General features: G+C 34.9%; 1 protein-coding gene across 3 annotated transcripts in view; it reads right to left on the bottom strand.

Moving 5' to 3' along the window:
• Positions 1–19760, bottom strand: part of DGKB (diacylglycerol kinase beta) — a 567171-nt gene that overhangs the window by 38317 nt on the left and 509094 nt on the right. For all 3 annotated transcript variants that reach the window (XM_063452403.1, XM_063452402.1, XM_063452404.1), the window contains exons 23-24: positions 1718–1838; positions 580–640 (exon numbers count right to left, since the gene is read on the bottom strand). In XM_063452403.1, coding sequence (XP_063308473.1) covers positions 580–640; positions 1718–1838 — 182 coding nt within the window. The remainder of the gene's footprint in view (positions 1–579; positions 641–1717; positions 1839–19760) is intronic.

Here is a 19760-nt window from a genome sequence, read left to right as displayed (position 1 = left end):
CTTTTGTGCTAGTGGGGGGTCCAAAAGGTACTAGTACCAGGTCCCTCTGTACCCTCTATAATTTTGCCACTGGATATAATCACACCTATTAACACACTTTCAAAGAGACACATAAAGACAAACTCATACCATGATACACTGAATACACATATCCAGGCAGTATCAAATATCCATTTTATTTCTCTTCTCCAATCTCCATTCCTTTAAATCCTATATTCATATCCTCCTCATCAAATTCCATCTTAAATCTCCTAATCACATATCAGTTTATCCTTCCTCCTCATACCATACCATTCCCCATGCCTCACCAACTTATTTTCATTAAATTCCAAATTGTAGAAAATTTAAATCTGAATAGCAAAATTAAGGCTAAATGATACAAAATATGTCAATTTAGATTACATTTTACTACATTATTGATTTTTAGTAAAAAAAAACTCTTTGAGAATTATTTACTAAAGTGGAAATTGACTGGCAATTCAAAATGAATTCAAAGTAATAAAAATGTAAAAGTAAAAATATATTTGTATTAGTGTCTAATAATGTAAATGCTGTAAGATGAAAAAAAAATATGCTTACAGTACACGGAGTCTGCATCCATGGTTCCCCATCGATCTGCATTGGCAGTGACTTGCTGGTCCTAAAGCATAAATTGCAAAGAATTTTAAAATTAAGGTATGTTTCAAAATCTGAACTGCTTTTACTTATAGAGGCCTCAATTTGATATGTTTGAATAAGGTTTTAAACAATTAATTTTTTTGTATAAACATTTAAGATAATAGTTTTTTTTTCAAAATATTAAAATATTGCATAATATATAATAAAACAAATACATTCATTTATAAAAAAAAATATTGAAATATTGTTCAAGCTATTAAATAATTTTAAAAGCTTATCCTGAAATATTAAAATATTAAATTGAGGTCAAAATAATAATTTTATAGTACAATATGTTAATATGGTAATGTTTGTGCAATACTTAATTAAAACTATGATTAAAAAAAGCTGTAAAGGCTGAGCTATCACCATAGAAACCAATGGAATGCTCCTAATCCCACCAACTTTAACCTTAGTAAGTATCTATTGTTATTAAACCAGAAAGAAACAAGAACCAGAACAAGAAAAAAAAAAAATATATATATATATATATGTATATATATATATATATATATATATATATATATATATATATATATATATATATACATTTATATCTATATACACTTAAACAAGTTTAATAACACTTTGTGTTATTCTAAAAGAAATGTTTTCACAGTTGCCATAAACATATATATTTCAACTCAATATACCTATCTGGTACACTGCTTTTCATATATGTGTGAAGAAAGATATTCTGTATTTTATAGAAGAATCAAATAAGATAAATAAGTGTGTAGGTGCTTTAAATTAAATAGCAGTGCACAGTGTGGTGTATAGAAAAAGGTGTTTCCCCAACATCTATATTGAATACCGAACAAAGAACGCATGTTAACACACAGAATGAGCATACACCATTTAATGTGCAACTACTCTAAAATATACTTAAGGAACCTATTGACTTAATGTACAATATGAGAAATTCTCCCTTATTGGATATCTATAAAGATACAAACACAGAATACATAGTGCACTCCGTTTACATCACAGCATAACATTGAATTGAAAGCGGGCGGCATTTCATAGAAGGTGTCTATACTGCAATATATTTTGTAGTTACCTTATAACGACACATGAACACTGTGCAAGACGTCTTCCAGCACTCTTTAAACCAGTGTAAATTTGTCCCATTTCCATGGCTCCCTCTAGTCCAACAACTTCCATCAGTTGATCGCTCAGATCTGAAAAATAAAAATGCTAATTTATTATTAAGGGCACCCAAGGTGGATTTACTAAATTTGCATGCATTAGAAATAATGAATTAACATATCCTAAATGTCCTTTATTTGCAGCAAATATCCATTTCTTTATCGATGTAACTTGCAGAAATCAGGAAGTGGCAGAAATCTCTCAGCCAATCCTATCCTTCAACGTAAAGCCCAAGTTCAAATTAAGGCTAATGGCTATTTAAAAGAAATTATTATTATTATTATTATTATTATTATTATGTTATTATTTATATAGCACCAACAAATTCCTCAGTACTTTACAGTGGGTGGACGAACAAACATGTAGCTGTAACCAGACAAGTTGGACACACAGGAGGTTGAGGGCCCTGCTCAATGAGCCTAGAGGGAGTGGAGTAAAGTGACACATAAGGATAGTATTAGACTAATGACAGTTGCAAAAGAGAAATCAGTCGGGAGCTATTAATAGTTTAATTGATATGCTTTTATGAAGAAGTGGGTTTTTAATGATTTTTTGAAGGAGTGGAGACTGGGTGGGCATCTAACGGAGGAGGAAAGCGAGTTCCACAGGAACGGTGCAGCCCTCGAGAAGTCTTGAAGGCGAGCATCAGAGGTGGGAGTACGGACAGAAGATAGACGTAAGTCTTCAGCAGATCCTAAGGGTCTAGACGGGACATACTTGTGTATTAGGGATGATAGATAGGTGGGAGCAGCATTATGTAGAGATTTGAAAGCAAGAACTAGAATTTTAAATCACTTATTTTTGTAAATTAATATTACTAAACAACTAGTACAATGTGTAAAACATGTATGTATCAAGCTGTAAAGCCATATATACTTAATGTGTAGTTATATGTATTAATCAAGTTATCTCAGCACATACTATTGCAGTGCACAATGTCTGGCACACAAACAGACACTTCCTCTACCCTTACTATGCACAGCTGGCAATGCACTGAACAATGAGCCTTGTAGGCACCGGTGGACATGTTGGTAGAGGTGAGCAATTCTATGTGCAATCTTTGCACATGGGAATAGGATTGACCTTTGTTACAAGGAAAACATATGTTAATTGGAATTATTAATTGGAACTTTATAAGATAATTTTAAAAGAATATTTCCACTTACTCTTTTTATTTATGTGAGTGGAATTGAATGAGAACTACTGTAAAAGTACTCCCCATTTTATTAATATATAATACATTATGGAAAGAAAAACAAATCAGAAGCTAACTGTAATTTCAGTCACACCTCTCCCTCGGAAGAAAAAAATTCCATTAATTTGGTCTTATCTTTTTCCGTAAACTCTGGTCTGAATGTGGCATGCACAGAATAAACACACCAAAAATTGACAAACCGAAGGAGGAAGTTATACTTCTTCTTTGAGGTGTCTAAACTAGAGGGCCGGCTTATAGCTGTAGTGATTTTTACCCTGTGCACCATGAACTTTGCAATAATACAAAATCCTTATGGTGATTAAACCATCCAAATTGAGTATTTACATGCTTTTGAATGGGTACCAGATGGATATTTTTGGTAATATATGCCAACAATATAGTATATACATGTTGAACTGCATTCTTGATGTTCCAAGGTTCCAAACGCCATCAAGTTTTATAAGCATATCACGACAGAGAATTATGGGAGTTTCAGTTCTATTCAATCTAGGTAGGATGCTGTTCAACTCTATTTAGCAGTATCATCTTTACATGTTTTATACTTTAAAGTCTATTTTACAATTCCACCTAGCCAATTCAGAAGAATCCCACACATAATTGGTTCCATTTGAGAATGTACAATAACTCACAAATGCAGACAGATTACAACCAATTCGGAGTTTGTTTTATCTAAATTCATTTTCATTTCACTGATTTTTAAATAATCCTTACATTCTTTTTTCTATTTATTTTTTTAATGAAATTTGTCATTTAATATAAATTTACGAATTATCACATTTATTTCAACTAACAGAGGCTAACCTACATCACACAGTAACAATTCCCCTTTATTAAAATGACTGAATGTAATGTGAGAGCTATTAAGGGGACTGAAGTAAGCTCTGTAAGCCTTCATTTACAGACTATTTTTTTTAAGTAAATGCTTTGTGGAGTTTTTTGAATGAGGGCTTTGCCGGTTTTCACAGTCAATGAGTCGCTACATTGTGTGGGAATGTTTTCACAGCACTGTATCTCTTCTGCCCTCTTCCATAAACGAAGCTACTTCACGTGTCTCCTCCTATTAGCACTATCAGTAAACAAAGCTTGCTCTCATGAATGAGTACTGATGTCAGCAGATTGTGAATGGCATACATTGAACATCTGACCTCTTGCACTCATTCTTGATGTTCGGATAAAAGTCACTAGGGAGATGGCCAGCCCACTTCCGCCTATCACTTCAGCTGCAATTAAAACAGTTGCTTCTACAACTTTTTCTTCTCATCTGTTATTTTATGCAATTTCAATAACGGTTGAAACAAATAAAATTAGAGTACCGAAGATATTAGTAGACAAATAAATATGCTCCACAACCAGGCTTCTAGGCACCAACACCATGCTTGGTGCAATGTGTAGGTCAGGTTACAGTTAGTTATGCTTGGTGTACCTCTCGGAATCTCCTTCATTTTTTCAAATTAATTAGCACTAATTAATTTAGCTCCATAAGGCCACCTTTTATATATCGTCTGCTAATTCTACTCTGTTCCCCTATTGCTTCACAATTACTGCAATACATGATGCTATAAACTCGGACTATGGGAGGTGTATTTCAGCTATTTCTAAAAACAGAAGGTTGACAGTTAGACTACAGTCCCCAAAAATCTCTGCTGTGACCATTAACCAATGCTTATGGTAAAAAGCACAGTAACGGTATAGACATTTTGTGCACCAGTCCCTTCCTGATGGGTGGGAGATCATTGCAATTTCTGCACAGCCTGAAATTTTGTCATCAATACAGGAATTAAAGTGTATTTTCCAGCATCATTTTTAATGTATTATTTTTGTATTTTTTGTAATGCACTACCTATATATAATATACTACAAATGGGTTAAATACAGTCTGGAGTGAATCTTTAAAAGTTTATCTCCAAGTAGTTCATTCATTATAGAACACAGTATATATACTATATTTCCAGCTAGTCAGCTGTAAAACTGATATTTTATTTTTTTTCAGTTAAAAAAGAAAATTATGGATGGTGACTAATTTGAAATCTGTGGATAGAACCAGACCATTGAAAACCTCAGTTTAATGCAGTTAACAATGAATATTACAACAGTTTCTAAGTGAACAATCTCAACCCAATTTGATATAATACAAATATGTGACGTTGTTCTCATACATTCACATAGGCACATCTGTTAAGTACAATACATGCATATTCCCAGCTGGACAGTTTCATAATGAAATGAATCAATTTGTCTAAATTTTATGCAGATTTAAGTATCTGAAGTGGAGGCTTCAATAAATGTGGGTTTTTCAGCATGCAACTGAAGAAAACTTGCCCTGCTGACAATTTGCATGCAAATTAAGATTGCGCTGGACTACTTAGAAGAATTAAAAACCCAACAAAGTTAGAAACTATAAAAAATCCGAAAAAAAGTCTCAAACTTCTGAGATCTAAACAATGAAGTAGCGATAAAGAATCTTAAAGCTATCTGTCACCTAAGAGATTTCTGCCTTATAAAATGTATCTTCGGGAATCTGCTGTGCTTCTTTTTGTCAAACAGTATAATATTTTAGTATAATAATTTTCAAATTATTAATTAGAAACAATTTTAAATCAGTGAAACACTGCACAATGAGTTCCTGAAACTTTTTTCTTTGAATCATCTGTTCACGACAAGTGTCATTAAACTGTATGGAATAAATATTTGGAGGGGACAAATAAAAATAAATTCAGAATGGTTGCTTTTAAATTAAAACTGCCACTTCTATAGAAGTGACACTTCCTCCATTAAACACTATTGAGCTGCAGAGGTAATTAAAAAACATACTTACGTCTGTAGCACCTCTGTTCAACATCATCGCCCATATACAGCACACTTACGTATATGCACATTAATGGCTTACATGCAAATTTGGACATTCGGACATTCAATCAATAGGGCCATACATGTGCATATGGTGTCTAAAAAATAAAGCTACTGTACAAAAATCACTATAACATACAGTTCTGTTTTAATACTGTATGTAGTTTGGAAACGGACAGACCCACTTTTAAAGTCTGCAACATTTTGGAGAATACATCACGTTTAGATATTTCTGCTCTCTAAAATGTATTCCGATTATATTCCAGACCGGCTGTATACCCTACGAGTAGTAGAAATATTTCCAGAGGTTCTATGTATCAAACCTCATGGCATGGTAAAGTCAGTCAGTCTATGAATATTGATTATTGTTATTGCTTATGATTAAGTACTACATTCTGGTGTGAACTACATCGATCCTGTTCTATTCTTCCTTGCTACTGTTACAATGGGGGCCTGCAATGACAGGATCACTTTAACATTACCCCTCCCCCACCTCCAAATGCACAGAAGTGTTCAATGTAAAAGATAAAAATATAAACTCACTTAAAAATGGATCCAGCAGTATCATGTCTTCACCTTGGTGGGTGTTATATTTCTTAAACACCCATCAAAGTATGCCAGTACTCTTATTCCATTTGTTTTACTTGTGGAAACTTCCTGAAGAACGACAAACATCCTCCATGATGCCAACATGTTGGCTTCCTTGCAGCGTGCCAACATCTATATAGAGTAACGTCAATCATTCTCTGAACGCATGCTCTGTGGTTGCTATGTTCCGGGAACAGTAGAACCACCTGATTTCCTTACCAGGCAGTTCTTCTGCACAGAGTCTATGCTGGAGAACTGATTGATAAGTGGAAGAAAGACATATCTTTAAACAGATTCTTCTAGCAATCTATACATTTGCTAGCAAAAATATATAGATGTATAATATATCTATATAAATATACATATAAGTCATATGATGAGACATCTTCACATAAATTGACTTAATGGTAAAAGATTGTCTTTCAAGCAGATTAGATGTGCATCACAGTGGAAGGAAATGACCATGGGTTTCTGAACGGCATCCCGTTATCAGTGACAGATGAATAATCCCTGTGTAAAACATTTTATATGTTCCAAACCTAGAAGGAACCACTCTGCTTTTGGAATGTTTTGCTAAAAATTGACACATTTTGTCCATTTACAAAGTTATGAAACCTCAAGAGTTTATAGACATTTAAACATTTTGTAAAGAATAAATAAAAAGTGAATAATTACATCTGTGTAAATCCATACACTGCATTAGGAATCCTCAACAACTTTTAATAAAAAAAATAAATAAAACATTATACAAAATATATATAACAAATTATATAAAAGCTATGCACTCCATGTTCATATAATTGCTAAAATATATATTTTTAAGTATTGGTAATGAAGTGATAAAAATGATATGTTATTCAGATCAAGAAACTGAACACCCAGCCTCCCGTCCAAAAACCCCCCTCAAAAAAACAACAACTATTTTGCCTTGGTTTCAAGAACAAGCTTTGTGAGTATCCAACTTGCTAGATTTAAATATATACATTTTCTACCCAACTGAAACCAAACTAGGCTGTGTGAGTCTGTTGTAGTAAGTGACTTGGATAATTACTACTAGTATTTATTTATTTATTTATTTATTAAAAATTCTTAAGAAACGCAGTCTTATTACCCATAGGGTCTCGATGCGCATACCAGCAATAAAACAGACAAAACAATATCCAGCAAACAACAGCATTATAATCACATGCATTTGAACCAGGTTAAAAGTTTCACGTCATCCCATACGCCTGAGCAAATAAAACTGTTTTTAAGCTCCGGCGAAACTTCAATAGATCATTCTCAAGTCTTAATGTCAGAGGCAGGGAGTTCCAAAATTGCGCTCCCTGAACATCACTCGTTCTCCCTCCGCACTTTTTCTTTTTAAAATTTGGAATCTTCAATAAGGCTAAATCAGCCGATCTCAAGGATCGACTGGGAGTATAGCGTGTGAATTTATCCTTCAGATAGTCTGGTCCCATACCATGGACTGCCTTATATACCAAACAACCATTTTTAAACAGAACCCGTTCACGAACGGGCAACCAGTGCAAGGCTCTTAATGATGGAGTGATATGGTCATTGCGGGCCACACCCGTAAGTAGCCTTGCAGCTGCGTTCTGTATCAACTGTAGCTTGTGTATGATGTTCTGAGGCAGTCCAATGTACAGAGCATTGCAGTAGTCCAATCGGCTACTGATGATGGCGTTGACCACCGAGATTTGATCGGAGGGGGCAATGAATCTGAAAATAGACCTCAGAAGCTTCAGGTGGTAGTGGCAAGAGCTTACCACCTGATTAATCTGAGGCTTCAGTGTCAACCTGGAATCGAGAATGACTCCCAGATCTCTGACCTTAGTGGCAGGACTCGGAGATGGAGAAAACGAGTCCGGCCATGAGGGAAAGATACTATTCACCTCCTGGTTACTGAAGATGATGCATTCAGTTTTGGAGCCATTAAGTTTTAAATAATTGGCTCCCATCCACGACTGGATATCCTGTAGGCATGAAGAAAGATTGATTTGATCCTCCTTTTTCTTGGCCAGGCGAAAGTACAACTGGGTATCGTCGGCATAGATATGATAGGGAAGCATGTGGCGGCGGATGATATGGGTCAGTGGCCTCATATAGATGTTAAACAGGATTGGAGATAAAGCCGAACCCTGGGGGACTCCACACGTCAGGGAGATGTTAGAGGAGTAAAATGTCCCCAATTTTACCCTTTGAACCCTGTCGTGGAGAAACGAGGTCACCCAAGCTAGCGCCCTGTCATCCACACCAGCCACAGTAAGTAGCCTCTCTGTCAATCTATCATGATCGATGGTATCGAAGGCCGCCGATAAATCCAGGAGTACCAGGGCAGTTTCCTCCCCTCTGTCCAAGGCCCACAGGAGATCGTCGTGGACTTTAACCAGGGCAGTTTCTGTCCCTCTACCAGGTCGAAATCCCGATTGGAAGTCATCCAGAATGTGATTAGATTCCAGGTGAGACTGAATTTGCCATACCGCCGCTCTCTCGATGATCTTGGCCAAAAAAGGCAAGGTGGAAATAGGTTGATTGTTGCTCAACTCGGAGCGTGGCACAGTTGGTGTCTTCAGCAGAGGGATAACCACAGCCTGCTTCAGAATGCCAGGAACAACTCCGGTGGCAAATGACATACTAACAATGTCTGCAATATAGGGGGCCAAGGCATCAGCGGCATCCTTCACCAGCTGAGCAGTGCAGGGATCCAGCGATGAGGACGATGCCCTGAGAGACTTGAGGATGAACAGAATCTCGGATGAACTAACGGGTTTAAAATTCGAGAACATCGAGCCATCATAGAGTGTAAAAGTTTCTGCATCAGGTTCCACCACTATGTTGCTCCTAATTAAATAAAATTTTTGTTTAAAAAAGTGAGAAAGGGATTCACAAAACTTTTGAGATGTTTCTTCTTGAGGAAGCGAACAGTTAGGATTTGCTAGGAGGTTTGTTGTGCGAAAAAGCTCTGCCGCTGAGTTTTTCGCATTTACTATTACTTAAAGGGTCACTATAGGATCAGGAACACAACCATGTATTCCTGACCCTATAGTGCTAAACCCACCATTTAGGTGGTTTGCCCCCCCATAGCCCCCATATAAAATTATAAAACTCACCTTATTTCCAGCATCGCGCGTATGAGGAAAATTCAGCGTCTCCATGCAGAGCGTTGGGACGCTGAATGTCAGGGCTACTTACTGTGCAGCCCTGAGCCAGGAAGCCCCTCCAGTGGCCATCTGAGGAGTGGCCACTTGGAGGTGTCCCTATGTACAACGTAAACACTGCCTTTTCTCTGAAAAGGCAGTGTTTACATGAAAATGCCTGAAGGGAGCTATTATACTCACCAGAACAACTACATTAAGCTGTAGTTGTTCTGGTGACTATAGTGTCCCTTTAATGCCTAACATTTTGCAAGCTAATTTTAAACTGGTTCAACTCTGGTTCCTCACCAAAGTGAGGATTGCAGGGAATTCAAAGTCCAAAGTAACTGAATTGAAAGAGAGAGTGAAAGAGTGAACATTTTTCTGGTTTAGCTATTTTGACCTTAAATCCCAAATTCACTTTAACCCCTTAAGGACACATGACGTGTGTGACACTTCATGATTCCCTTTTATTCCAGAAGTTTGGTCCTTAAGGGGTTAACTTCTCTTATTTATTCATTTTTTTTTTACTATTCACATGAGAAAACTGACAAATCATAATATTTGTAAATCTAATTAAAAATGTAAACTTAAAGGGACACTATAGTGTTAGGAATACAAATCTGTATTCCTAACACTATAGTGTCCCTCTGCCCCTGCGATGATTCCCCGTACAGCAATGAAAGTGTTAAAAACCCTTTAAAACACTTACCCCAACTCCTCCAATGTCATTGCAAACTCTGCGTAGGCATTAGGCCTACCCCATAGGAAAGAATTGAATCCATGTTTTCCTATGGGGTTTTAAAACACACTAGAAGTCCTCATGCAAAGTATCAGGATGTGCAGCATCATTTCACAGAGTTAATCTCTGTGAAACAGCAGAAAGTGTCTCTAGTGGCTGTCTGGTAGATTGCCACTAGAGGCAGTCTTAACCCTGCAATGTAAACACTGCAGTTTATACAAAACTACAATGTTTTACATCGCAGGGTTAAGGGGACAAGAACACTGCACCCACACAACTTTAATGAGATGAAGTGGTCTGGTTGCTACAGTGTACCTTTAAATAATATAATCATATTTTTTTGTATTTCCTTTATCAAGTTTACAGAGCTGCAAAAAATTATTAAAGCTCCATAAACGGCTAATATTACAAATGTAAGATTTTTTTTCTTGTCTACATAAAAAAAAAAAAAGAAATAAAATAAAAAAGGCACAACACACCCATAGCTGAATTTTGTTCATGATAGCTTCAATTTCACCTCATAATTCTTAATTATGTATAATTAATCACGTGGTGACAAGTCCCAACATTTAGCATGAGCCCAAAACAAGATTCTTTTATGTTGCTTTATTTTTACTAGTGAGTTTTAAATGTACATAAAAATCACTGTGAAAACATTTGTAGCATGTGTTAACAGTATGTCATAGTATATTTGGAAAAAAATTGCTAAGAGTTCTTCTGATGCTGTTTTTTTTTTTTTTTTTTTTTTCCCTTTTAAGACAAATGCTTGATTAATTATCAAGACAGACTGAAATGGCTTTGGTTTTCATCACCCATACAGAAATCAGGAAGCACTTATTGTATTATCAACATTAATACGACCAACCATAAAGATAATGTATAGTCTCAGGTTCCATTGTATTTCATGTAACCACATGCATATAAGAAAATATTATTGTATATTATTTTATCATATCATAGCCGTAGGGATTAGAAAAAAAAATAATGTGTGTATATATATATATATATATAATTATTATTATTTTTTTCATTAAAAATATGCATTTGTTTAATTTACTTTTACAGTTATAGGTTTATGTTTGTGCATCTTTTCTGAACAAAAGCTATTCTATACGAAAGCTTCTAAACTTGGACAAATCAAGAGGAAAAAAAGAAAGTTCCTTTCTGTTTTATCAAATTTGATTGCTGCAGCTGTTCTCGGTTTCTGTATTTTACAAATAGCCTTATTCAGTGACTTATTGGCTTAAGGCCAGTGTACCATTAGAACATGCTGTACGGAAAACCTCTATTCAGTTACAGATACTGAAATATGTTTAAGATCAGCAAGGGTCATCTGTAGCTAACACTTTTGTGGAAAGATGAATTTTAATGTTACCAGAGAATTGAGACTGTGTTCCTTTCATTTTAAACAACCTGTACAAATATATACCAACAAATACATAGATATATGGTGACGTTAGTAAATATTTTATAATGGATATTGCTTGCGCCTGTCTGACCAATATGACAAGGAACATTGCCTTGCCACAGACTAAAATATCCCCAGAATTATTTAAAAGCTTGTCTAACAAATCATGGTTATGTTACGTGACTTTTAGTGTATTGTGGGAACCTAAGTCAAGTATTTAGGTTTGTTTTTTTTGCCTACTTTTCATTTTCCGGTAAAGGAAACAATAAGTGAAACCAGCTCAATAACAACTTAATTATATCTTACTTTTAACGAAAATATAATAATAATATTTTTAATAACGTTTTGCTTCATAAGGGGACCTGCAACATTCTGTCAACACATTTGAATTTTTAACAAAGGCAGCTGATCAATTTTAACAACATGATGCGTCTAATTTTCTTAACTTAAATCTAAATTTCCAACATAGTTATAGATCTTACAGCCAAGAGGTTGGAGCAAGCACTGACATTGGTAAAAAATAATAACTTTGTCTCACGATATACTATTATTGACCACAACACAATATATGGTATAAAACTATATACCAATTAGTGGAGCGCTAATAAATAAATAAGTGAATAAAAAACACAACTTGTTCAGGGGTTGACTTACCCCATAAATATCGTATAATAACAAACTTGAAAGTACATATGAAATGAAAAAGAACAAAGAAAAAAATATATAGTGTAGATGGTCTTGAGAATAGTAATCATCAGTAGATAAAAAAACTAGAACCTCTCACATGGTATGGAGCCTATATAATATTGGCTCTGTAAAATGGACCTCTTTGCTTCTAGGGCAGCAACACACCACTCACTCTATGACGTTTCCTCCAAAAGAAATACAAAAAAATAGAGAAGCGACCAACGTGTGATATTGTATATTATTGTGATATTGATAATATTATTCTTGCTAATTTCACTCAAAAGGAGCGGTTCCATGTTTTCTAAACCCAATCTGTTAGATTATAGTTTGTACCATGCATGTTCCTTAAACTCACTTAATTGTTATTTATACACATGTACAATCATGTTGGCCTGGAACGTTTGGATAATTAGTGGATACCCCAGACCACCATGATATCCCTTTCTTGACAAAGTGTAAGTATTCATTCTCGGTTTTGCCTCTCCATATGTAATTTGTGATACTACTCTGTATCATATTCAGCCAATTTTTGGAAATAGAGAGAGAAAGCATACAGTATAAGTATACTCATTTGGGAATAATTAATGCCTTTATAGTGTTTATCCTACCCCACCAAGAAATCTCATAACCTCTCCATTCTTACAATGAACTATTAGTCTCTTTCAAAAGTCTTAAAAAATTAACCTCCATTGCCCGTCTAGGGTCTGCTGTTATTATAATACCCAAATAGGTGAACTCTTTTTCTGTCCAGATAAAGTCGTATGCTCTTTTCATAGACTGAAGTTTATTTCCTCATATATTGTCAGTAAGGGCTATAGTTTTGTTCGTATTTAATCAATAGTTTGATACTGTACTATATTTTACGAATTCCTCCATTAAATTAGCTAGAGAAGTGTCTGGTTCTGTGACAGATATTAAAATATCGTCCGCATAAAGACAGATATTTAATTCTCTATCGGACACTTTAACTCCCTTGATCTGGGGATTATGCCTTATGTTAATAGCAAGTGGTTCAATAGATAAGACATACAACAGTGGAGACAATGGGCAGCCCTGTCTAGTACCATTTATTACATTGAACCAATCCAAACACATATCTCGGCCCACTATCCTTGCTGAGGGTGCCGAGTACAGGGCTCCCATTGCCTCCACTATCCATCCCTCAAAGCCAAAATGGGTCAGAACTCCTCTTAAGAATTCCCATACAACCCTGTCGAAGGCTTTTTCTGCATCCACCGACAGTGTCAGAAGGGGAGTTCCTAAACCATGGGCCTAATCCAAGATATCTACCACTCTTCAAGTATTATTATAAGACTGCCTACCCAACAAAAACCCAATCTGGTCTGGATGTATTATCCAGGGCAGTATTTTGTTCATTCTTTCCGCCAATATAGCAGCATATAACTTAACATCTACGTTTACTAAAGAAATAGGGCAGTAGTTAGATGTATCTGTGGGGACTTTACCTGGTTTAAGAATTAGAGTGATGTGAGTTCTTAATAGATCTATCAAAGCTCGATCCCTACTTGCAGTCTCATTAAAAATAGCTGTTAATGTCAGGAGTTATTTTTAAAATCTTTAAAGAAAAGGTTGGTATAGCCATCCGGACCTGGAGATTTTCTATTCTCTAATTTATTTATTACATACTCAACTTCTTCTAGAGATTTATCTTGTTTTAAAATTTCCCTCTGGGCTGTAGTGATTTTGGGGATGGGTGAGTTTTCCAGGTAATTCTCTATCACGCACTTCGAAACAGCAAGGTTTAGATTATATAAGATGGCATAATATGATGTAAATCTACTAGCTATCTCTTCTGGCTTCAAGAGATCTTTACCTCCTTCAGTTAATTTATAGATGTTTTTGTCTGAGTTAAGTTTTTTTAGTTTATTTGTCAACATAGAATCTACTACTAATAGTAGAATTTAATATTAAGCTTATGTAAGTTGCGTTCTATTCTTTCTGAGATCTTTTTGTTTATCCTATCTTGACATTCCTTAATAAGGATAGCTCTATCTGGTGAACAATCATTTTATTGGCAGTGGATAGGTTATAAAATTAAATATACATATCCGCTAATCGAGGGTCTCTATTTCTTCTCTGTTAACTTGTCAACTTAATCCAGTGTCCTTTTATAACTACCTTATAATAACACCATAAGCATTCATTATATATTTCTTCAGATGCATTTTTTTCAAAGAATGACAGACAATTTGTTGATGCATTCTATGTTGGCCTTATTTTTCAAAAGAGTGTCATCTAGCCTCCAAAGTGGTGTAGTCTTTTTTAGTATTTCTAACACCTCAACTAGCAGCATATCATGATCTGACCAAGTGTTCTCTTTAGTTATAATTGTCTGTATTGCCTTTGAAAACCTAAATCTCCCATAATCATATCAATTCTCGCAGCAGATCTATGAGGTACAGATCTGTGCATGAATTTTTTTTTCTTATGGGTGGAATAATCTCCAGCAATCAAACAGTTCTTATTTTTTGCTTAATCTATTCAGCGTAGCTGCCTGTTTAATTAGATTCTTGTCTGTCCGCTGCGATGGACCGAACTGCTTGTCCCTGGAAGTGTCGGCTACACAGTTAAAATCTCCCACAATCACTAATCTCCCTTTCTTAACTGGAACTACTAATTTTAATATTTTAACCAATGGTTTAATCTGGTCTCTGTTGGGCAAATAAATATTCACCAGAGTGTAATCCAGCCCGTTTAGCTGTCCTACCAAAATAATAAACCTCCCTTCTGCGTCTAGTTTTTTATATTGGCATAAAAAATTAACATCTTTGGAAAAAATAATAGATACACCACATTTATCCCCCCCCCCCCAAAGAGGCAGAGTATATTGTTGGATATTTAGTATACTTCCATAATTGTCTGGACTCAGAAATCCAGTGGGTCTCCTGAATGAAACCCAATTGGACTTTCTCCTTTATCAGGGTATCATACAGGAAGCCCCTTTTAACATGGGGATTGAGACCTTGAGTATTAATGGATATCATTCTAACCATATCCTCCTCAATCTCTTTTTGAACTCCACGACCATGAATATTATACGTACAAGAACTAGAATACAAAACATATAACACAGCAACAAATCCTTCACATCCATACTAAATGGAACACTTGGATGATCTATCAAACTCCAAGCTCTGAGTACACTGGAAGGTACCAACAGGGAGGGGGGAGCATCTCTGAAAAAAATAAAAAAATAAATAGAATATTATAAATCTAATTGACCGGGAGAATGTAAGTCTAAAAGGGGAGAGGGGGATCCGAAAAAGATCCTAAAACCCTCCCCGACCTTTCCCCTCACCACCACTCCCTAGTCTAAGACAAATGAATATTAATTGAAAAACCCATAACTTCCATCTAAGTATTCTAAGTGAAGATAGCATACCTTTCTCGAGAGAAAAAAAATATAGGTATGACTGACCTATGAACATTATTTACCGTAATAATAATTTATCTCTATATCTGTACTATCCCCTATTTCAAAACCGGATGTCTAGTACATATTTACATAAAACAATATAACTAACCCTCTGATTTCCCAGCATTACAGGTGACAAAATCTACTATTACCTGTTTATCAGGATATAAACCTAATAGATGTATCAGCAATTATCTGTGCAACTTATCAGGTGAGTCTTATTCCTATCTTTGCCATATGTCTCTCTCCTCCTGTGTAACTGTATTACAACAATGATATCGCCAGTAAAAGTGAAGTTTTTTGCATTTTTCACGCACAAACAGCACTTACACGGACAATATTATTGCTGTGATACTTTTTACTGTTTTGAAACACAAATATTTGTGTTCAGCGAAGTCTCCCAAGTACAACAGTACCCCTCATGTACAGGTTTTATGGTGTTTTCAAAAGTTACAGCATCAAATATAAGGCTTGTGTTTCATTTTTTTTACATTAAAATTCACCAAATTGGTTAGGTTGCCTTTGAGACCCTATGGTAGCCCAAGAATGAAAATTACCCATATGATGGCATGCCATTTGCAATAGTAGACAACCCAAGGTATTGCAAATGGGGTATGTCCCGTCTTTTTTAGTAGCCACTTAGTCACAAACACTGGCCAAATGTGCCGTTTTTTGAATTTTTCACACACAAACAAATACTAACGCTAACTTTGGCCAGTGTTTGTGACCAAATGGCTACTAAAAAAGACTGGACATACCCCATTTGCAATACCTTGGGTTGTCTACTATTGCAAATGGTGTGTCATTATAGGTGTAAATTTAATTCCTGGGCTACTATACAGTCTCAAAGGCAATGTAACCAATCTGGTGAATTTCAATTTCAAATGTAACGTGCTATATTTGTCCCTGTAACTTCCCAAAACACCATAAAACCTGTACATAGGGGGTACTGTTTTACACGTGAGACTTTGCAGAATACAAATATGTGTATTTTATTGCAGTAAAAGCAAAAAGTATTATGACATTGACAGTTAAAATGTCATGTAGATCTAACAAAATTTAAAAATTTTGTATTTTCTCCCATTTTTTTCATATTAAATTATGTTTCATAGCTAAATATTTGATATTAAATGAAAGCCCTGTTTTCCCTGAATAAAATGATATATAATAAGGGTGGGTGCATTTCATATGAAAGAGGTGAATTACAGTTGGACAGACATATAGTGCAAATGCCAGGTTTTGTTTACGTTTTGTTAAGGGATTAAGTATTCTTTTGCCTTTGGTTGCACATAATATGCTACCAAGTCTTTGAGATAAGAAATATCTTACATAACAGATCTCATTATTTGTCCATTGAGGTGCGTTTAATCGAACAAAGACCTTGTGGCTTTCCACTGTTCTAACTCCATCTCATTGACAGTTAGATGAGGACATACTGTTGCAAAGGTCAGGGTCCTAACCCTTTGCCCAAAAGCCTTTAATAGTATCCATATGGTTCCCTTACATAAAATACACAGAAAGTGTTGGGCCACACTGACACTTAACACATACTATGCTCCAGCACCCAATGTTAGGAGGTGCATACGTAATCTTCCTTGTAACGAATAACAAATAAATAAAAATCTTCTTCACTCACCATTTCCCCTGAGCTATATGTTAGGTATCTTCCTAGTCTTAACTATGCATCTTTTTAAAGCAAAACAATACAATCTTCAAAACTGCTGCATTTTAAAGATAAAATAGTGGAATAGTAAAGACAAATTGTATTTCAGAATATACCTGTACTTATATTCCCGTGTCACCCCTGATGGAGTAATTGGTTGTGTTTCAACCAATTATATTGCTCAATTAATTTACAATGTAATTCAATGACCATTAATTGATTTGTTAAAGTATTCTCCAATTGCTTGCCAGCACAGCCAATCACAGTGGTTCAATCAGTGACGGCGGTGCAACTTCCATGTTGTCACCGCATTGTATATTATTCTTACCTCACTATTCAACATGTTATTGAATATACAATAATAGTTTAACAGATAATTTGGGTAAAAGTTTACAGAGAAAGATGAGATTGAATTGATGAATATTAATAATAGTGTTGTTGTATGCTAAGTTTGAAACTTTAGCAAACATGAGATGGTTTGAACGTTTTCCATGTTCTATTTTTAAGAATCAAAATAGGAAAAGATTCATAAATGTATCCAGGAAACGATAAAAGTTAGAGGCATTTAGTACTTATAGTCCAAGAACCATTAGAGCTAAAAGTTAGAACAGAAAATATTGATAGCAGGAAATTTCCCTTTATTCAAATGAGGCTTCAATTTTTAATCCAAACAATAAATCTTATTATGGATGTGGCCGAATGGACAATAGATACAATTTTTCAATACTCTATTCTAGGAACATACGGCTGTGTGTCCAATATATCTCTGAGTTTGGCTCTGTTCTTATGAAGCTCTTTATTAACGTTAGAAAACACCCTTTCATTAGTCATTTTAGGACATAGGCTAAGTTAACAATACTTGTGAAAGATATATTTATGAAAATAGTTGTTAAATAGGGTTTTATTATAGCCCATCACAAAACTACAAATCATCATCTTGTCCTAGATGCTAATCATACTGAAAACCAAGAAAATTTATACATATTAAAACCAAGCCAAGAAACTAGTTCTAAAAATATCTATTGTTTGAAGTATAGCTATATAAATAGTGGACAATAAACAAGTCATACGTTATACTTGAGAATCGAAAATATCTCCATAGGAAAAATGGCTGTGATTGTAATATCTTAAATTGCACGTTGTAATGTGTTAAAAAAAACTCCTGATTCTAGGCTAATATAACAATTTTAATTTAAAAAAAATTATATAATATATTTTGATTTGTATTTTGCTTATTTTCAATTTTAAGGCTCATTAATTGTAGATGAAAGGTACAGATTTAAAATGTGACAAAGATTAATGTAGAAATTCAGTATATATATGTATATCAATCGAAATTTAACGTTATAAAAATATAACGTTTTGAGATATATATATATATATATATATATATATATATATAAATTGTAATGAATATGGCTGCACTACAGTCCTTAAAATTCCAATTCTTTATTAACTCAAATTAAAATGATCAACATTTGGGGTTTCATTTTCTGGGGCTGATTCCCCAGAAGTCACAATCAATTGTTAGGAGCTTAGGACGTATAATCCTCTTGCCTTGTCTCCTTGGCCTGCGTGCGTTATCACCAGACAGCCATTTATATACCGTATAATACTTATAATCCTCTTGGACCCTTTCAAATTTCAAATTTATCTTTCTTAAACTTTATCAACTCATTCTTATAGCAGCTCCTCTTTCAGTTATTGTTGCAATTTTAATCCTTTGGCTGAGGTTAGCATGAGTGCATGTTCGGTTTCCATATCAAGGATTTTCTGGTTAATATCTGCTAGGTCTGTTTTGACGTCCTTTATGATGATCAACATAAGATCCAATGATGCTTTGTTGAGGACACCAGTCCAATCTCTACAAACCGTGGCCTTACCTCTCCCAATGGTCAGAATATTGAGGATTCTGAATCCACGTGGGATCCGCTTAGCTTTATAGTAATCGGACAAAAATAGTCCATGTAAGTCCAAACCTATACGCTTTTTATGTAAGCATAATAGTTTGAAATAGACATCCCTGGAAGTGAAGTGGTTTGGTAGTTTCAAACTTATTTGTTCCCATATAATATTTGCCACCTGCTCTGGTGTGAACTGTAAAGTTTCCGCTTGCTCCAGGAATTCATCCATGTTATTCTGATATGTTGAATCCAAATACACGTATAAATTCTTAAATTAAATGTAGAATAAATGATGTGCCAAATTACACAAATTGCTGGTGCATAGG

The sequence above is a fragment of the Pelobates fuscus genome, chromosome 4 (assembly GCF_036172605.1).
Source record: "Pelobates fuscus isolate aPelFus1 chromosome 4, aPelFus1.pri, whole genome shotgun sequence".
Lineage (NCBI taxonomy): Eukaryota > Metazoa > Chordata > Amphibia > Anura > Pelobatidae > Pelobates > Pelobates fuscus.
The sequence above is the reverse complement of the archived record's forward strand: the minus strand, read 5'-3'. Positions and strand labels throughout refer to the sequence as shown.